Source organism: Diabrotica virgifera, chromosome 2 (genome assembly GCF_917563875.1).
Source record: "Diabrotica virgifera virgifera chromosome 2, PGI_DIABVI_V3a".
Classification (NCBI taxonomy): Eukaryota; Metazoa; Arthropoda; class Insecta; order Coleoptera; family Chrysomelidae; genus Diabrotica; species Diabrotica virgifera.
Window position 1 is genome coordinate 86366156 of NC_065444.1, and position 6000 is coordinate 86372155.

Below are 6000 nucleotides of genomic sequence, written 5' to 3' on the forward strand. Positions count from 1 at the left end.
AAGGAACAAAGGTGACATGATGCCAACTTGCGCTTTTACCCTGGGGGTGGATGCCACCCCTTCTCGGGGGTGAAAATTATTTTATTAAAAATAATACCATAAGTCGATATGGGGACAAATTATAAGCAAAATTTGTTATATAAAGTTATTAAAATAAATCAACACTTTTTGAGTTATTAAAGACCAAAAATTTTATTTTTTCGTAAAAAATGCATGTTTTAAATCGGTTTTTCACGTATAATTCAAAAACTATAAGCTTTTACAAAAAAGTTATTCTTACTAAAATTGAAGATAATAAAAAATTGAATACATTTCTCACATAAAGAACTAAACTAATGTTAGCTCAATGTGAGTTATTGGTAATTTAATGTGTATTTTTTTCGACGAGTACTCAAATTTAATTATTCAAGCTTAAATAATGGGAAAACGATGCAATGTATAGAATATTCCTGCTAAACATTTGCCAAAGTACTTTGGAATACCTATCCAATGAGCTTTAGAACAAAGTAATAGCGTCAAAATTAAGCAAGTTATAATGAAAATAAAAGAACCCTTTCGAATTTTTTAGGAAAAAGTGAAAAATAAAACATACGCCATTTCCACAAAAATTAAAATTTATAGTAATCCTTACAAAAACTTCTTTATATTAGCATAAGTAATGTTTTCGATAATTTTGACCGGTTTAGAAAAAATTCTTTTTGAAAAAAAGATATAATTGAAAAAAATCATAATTTTTAAAATTACTGTAATTCTCATATTCTTTTGATAATAACTCCAAAAATACTCAATATACGTAAAAAATTATATATAACTAAATTTTAGTTTTTTCTGTGTCAAATATTTTACCTGTTTTACTATTTCTATAGGGTAAAAATTAACCGAGATAGAAACGTTTAAATTTTAAATTTTGCTGTGTGAGCCATGCAACCAGGGTCATTTAACCATTTATTTTTAAAAAACTTAGTGGTTTAAAATATTAGGTTCAACGTGCTTAAATAGCACTTGGAATTAACTTAGAACAGTTTTTAGATAAACCTAATATCGTAAACACGAACGGAGTTATTAAAAAAAAACTAAAACATTTTTTAGAAATATTTTAAAAGATAAATTAAAAAAAAAGTTTTGGAGCATAAATTTTAACGCTATAAACATGTTAGGGGGCTCATTTAATAGACATTTTTAAGTACTTTGACAAATGTTTAATAAGTTTATGTTATAAAATGCATAAATTTTCTGTTATTTCAGCTTGAATACTTAGAGTTTTTTACTCGCCGAAAAAAATATACATTCAATTACCTATAACTCAGTTTTAGTTAACATTAAAAGGTTTTGTAGTAAGGGCTTTATTTCGCTTTTTATTAGCTTCAATTTTGATAAGCAAAACTTTTTTGTAAAAACTTACACTTTTTGAGTTATTGATGAAAAATTGGTTAAAAACATGCATTTTTCTCAAGAAAAATTAAAATCTTTGACCTTTAATAACTCTAAAAGTTTTGATTTATTTTAATAACTTTATATAACAAATTTTGCTTAAAATTTGTCCCTCTATTGAATTATGGGGTTATTTTTAATAAAATAATTTTCACCCTCGAGAAGGGGTGGCGTCCACCTCCAGGGTAAAAGCGCAAGTTGACACCATGTCATCTTTGTTCTTTGAGATATCCTCTAACCACTCACCAATTTTCATGCAAATATATGTAGGTTCAACCAAATTGGAGGTAATAGCTCATATTCACCTTCAGTGACTCCACTAGTACCCATCCCCTTAAAAGCAAATTATCACAAATTACCTCATACTATTATCAAGAGTCACAAGAAGAAATATTTTGTATAACAATTATGGAATAATTGGAGTACTTTTGTATAAAAGAGACGGTACTAATCCCTCAATATTCTTTAAAAGTATTTTAGTGAACAAAACAAGAACTGTTGACTTTGTCATTGAACGATCAAAAATATTGTACAACACATAATAACAAAGGACAAGTATCCGCAGATAAAGACTGTAAAAAGTATATAATCTTTAAATAAACAAGTTTTAATGAAAAAATATTTTATGACAGGTATATTTATTTAAAAAAAAACACTTTTCCGTCCATTTATGATCAATTTGAACACCTTCAAAATCATTGATTAATGGCCCCTATTAATGAAAAATTTTCTATTAATGAACGATTTTATTATAGCCAACACAACATACATTGCTTGCATAAATTAATTAAACGCTCTGTGATTGGCAGTGACCTGTGGTGTAGGCAACCAAACATATACCTATTTGTATTCCCACTAAAAAATTTAAAATCAAGTAGCCGCTGTTAGTACTATCTGTCATTGTATGTCATTATTTACTTAATTGTTTAAAATTCTCTGTACTTGAAAAATCAAAAGATGGATATATCTTTATTTCTGAAAAGTACGGTCGACGGAAAAGTTTTGTAACGAACTCGTGAATTAAAATGGCGATTAACAATCTCGAACATTAACGCGATCGCGCCGCTCACGCCTTAAAATATCTCAATTGTTAATCGCCCTTATTAATACACTTGTTGGTTAAATAACTATAAATGGATGCATCTATCACAGAACGTTTCCGCTTTAAGTAGAGCACCATCAGTGCTGTTACCTTATAAGTATAACCATATTAGTGAACACAAATGTCTACTTATATGGTTACTTATAAATATAAATACTTATATTTATACAATTTAAATTTTAAACTTACTGTTCCGTTGCGGTCGGAGTGATGTTTGTAATTACATTAAAAATTATTATTGTACATACAATGATCCCTGTTAAACTAATAAATGTCTTGCAAAATATGTGTTGGACTAAAATCGTCATTTTCCCTGATCACAGTATTAACTGGATAGATTTTGATGTTCTTTAAATAATGGGAAACTTTTTTCTTTCTAAAAATACATTATAAATATAAATAAATATTATTCGTATAACATGCAAAAAAATATTTAAAGTTTTTAAATACAACCCTTAAACAAAAGGTAAAACATATTACTACATAATATCTTTACCTCTCGTATCCTAATCAATTTACTCCGGAAAACCATGCCTTGTACAAAAATCAAGAGCAAAAAATGACAATAGCACTCACAATATTCTACCAGAGTGGTGGTGGCGAATATTAGCCGGACTTTTAAACAACATGACAAATGTTTAAACAAATAACATAATCTACAGCTACTTGAGGATTAAATTTTAATATGATTAGTATATATAAATAAATGCTTGATGTCTTTCATGGGCGTTTATAAACCGATTTTAACGTATATGTGTAAATAATACAAGAATAAAAAATCGCTAAACGCCGTAAAAATGAGTCGCACACACAATATTCCAGCTACAAAATAGCTGATATGAATATTACGTGACGCCAAAATACTCCAGGGAAATAAGCTAGAAATAGACCATGTTCGGGACACTCAAATATCCAGGTGGCTGACTACTTTTTTAGTTATTGTAGACCTATAGGAAAAAGAATGTGTGTGTGTACTTTGTACGCACGTAAGAAGTTATACTTCTATTATATAATTTAAACGAAATTAATATACTTTTTATTTATATTTTGTTTAAATATTAAACTAATTTATACTTACTACTTCTCAAACATTTTTATTAGAACAGTGCCAAAAATTAAAATAATAAAAGAATAAAACACACACAAACACATTAAATAAGCCACTAATGATGTCTGAACATTAATTGTTGAAAATTTTTTTAACTAAATACGTATTTTCTGAAAATACAATTATATAATAAATATACTTACAATCATAAAATGTATTAAAAAAAACAAAAAAGAAAGTTTCTATTGGGACTCGAACCAACTCTGATAAGCGCGGTTGGTATTGGAATTCATTCGCCTTCAACGCTTAGCCACGGACACTATGTGTCATTATTTACGAAGATCGACTAACTAAACGGTTGTGATATTTTGATATTTTGAAAATTGATCAAATTATTTTAATTTTGAATTGAAATGATTTAGAATTGAAAAAATACAACAAAACATAGAGTAAGAAAACAATATATTAGGTGAATATTGATAGAAATTTTGATGGTAATCAAATTATATAAATAAAAGTATTACATACTATGTATTTTGGCAGATCAAATAGGTAGGTTTATACCCATGATACATTAACAATTATTACGTACCTGTTGCTTTTAAAAACTATTTAAAAGTCACTACAATATTATAAACTTTTTTGTTTCTGTCCTCACAACAATAAAACTAATATATTATACATTTGTTTACCTTTACCTTTACCTCCAAACCACAGCTGTCCTACAGCTGCCATATCGGATAATTTTTGACATGTCATTTGAACATCCAATCAGAACAAAGTTATAATGCGCATGCGCCGGGCTGATAGGTTTTAACATATATAAAAATTCACCCTCTATCGCCGGTAAAGAAGTATAACTTCAAAAAACCTACCTGTTTCCTGCCCAGAGTTCGCGTCCGTTTTTTAATACATATTAACAATTTAGTGCAAAAAATCGCGACTTTTCCGAGTTTTTGCACCCCATTCAAATGCTAAATAGTTGACATAAACTTACAAAATTTAATTTTTTAGAACATTGAAAAACCTTTACAATGCCGATTTTTAAAAGTTAAAAGGTTAATTTGTTGCTACGCAAACTGCAAAATAAGTGAAAGTCGTTACTTGTTAATAACTTTTACTAAAACTACCATACAACTTTAATGTTTCACCAAAAGTTGGGTATTGGGGTACTTTTAACAAACCTTCAAAAAGTTATTCTACTTGTTTATCCCAGAGACCTTTATTTTGCAATAACATAAGGCAGAAAATAATGAAGATAGGGCAATTCTGCGTATGCCAAATTAATGAAAGTAAAAAAGTGGTGCTATCAAAATGTACAAAATAAAGATAAAGAATTATCTTAATATCGTCAAAAATCCTAATGCCAAATTTTTAAATTTTGTAGTTTAAAAAGATTTAGAAAAACTTTAAAAATATTTTCCGTAGAAAAAATCATTTTACATATTCGAAAAGCTGGTATTTTACATGAATTTTTAAAAATGTAGTTCAGTTGGTGACTAGTCGTGGTAAGTGAAGGGGGAGCTGGGAGCATACAAATGCACGAGTTCAAGAACTAGAAAAGGCAAATTAAAACTACTATAATTTTGTATATCTTGGGATCTACTGAATATATTTTAATCTTTCTTCTTTTAATTTATATGTAATGATTCCGTACATTACAAATATGCAATTTGGCTAGACATTTATTAATTAATAAACAGTCTTTGTTTAAGCAATTTTTAAAAAAATTATTTTTTCCCGAAAATCCATGTTTTTATTTATACTGTTATTATTAGTTATAGAAAAAGTTAAGGTATACTTTAATAAATAAATTATCTTCAATAAATAATTATCTAATAAAAATAAATTATTTATTAAAGTGTACTTTAACTTTTTATATGATGATTAATGATACTATGATTAAAAAATATTTTTTCAAGAATGGTTTAAACAAATTAGACTGTTTATTAATTAATTAACTTATAAACAAATTGCATATTTGTAATGTACGTAGGGTGGATTTGTAGGTTCCCCCTAGTAACCGTTTGAACTACAATTTTGAAAAATCGTAGAGGATGCTGTGGAGGTACAATATTTGTGCACATTTTCTAACAAAAAACACAAATCCCCTTCTTTAAAATGGCATCAATGAGATTCCTTAATTATTATAAACAAATTAGCTGCGAATTAAAAAAACACATGGCTAACTTTAACCCAAATGAACCAAGGCTAAATTTTTTATTTGAAAATTCGTCAAGTATATTCAAATGGGAAATAAGCCACAATTTTACCTAAAAATGATTTTATTAACGTTTCGACGCCCAAGTCGGGTGTCGTTGTCAAAATACAAAATAATACTAAATAAACAAAAATGGTGTTGCTTAGTAAAAAATTCTTCTAATAATTTATTTAATCTGACTCATTTATATCGGCAATT

At 27.6% G+C, this 6000-nt stretch overlaps 1 protein-coding gene across 1 annotated transcript in view; it reads right to left on the reverse strand.

Annotated features, from left to right (window-relative positions):
• LOC114331815 (beta-1,4-N-acetylgalactosaminyltransferase bre-4) overlaps positions 1-3138 on the reverse strand; it is a 52927-nt gene extending 49789 nt beyond the window's left edge. The window contains exons 1-2 of the mRNA XM_050643837.1: positions 3030-3138; positions 2723-2909 (exon numbers count right to left, since the gene is read on the reverse strand). Of these exons, the coding sequence (XP_050499794.1) occupies positions 2723-2841 (119 nt within the window). The 5' untranslated portion in view covers positions 2842-2909; positions 3030-3138. The remainder of the gene's footprint in view (positions 1-2722; positions 2910-3029) is intronic.
• Positions 3139-6000: the final 2862 nt, after the last annotated feature.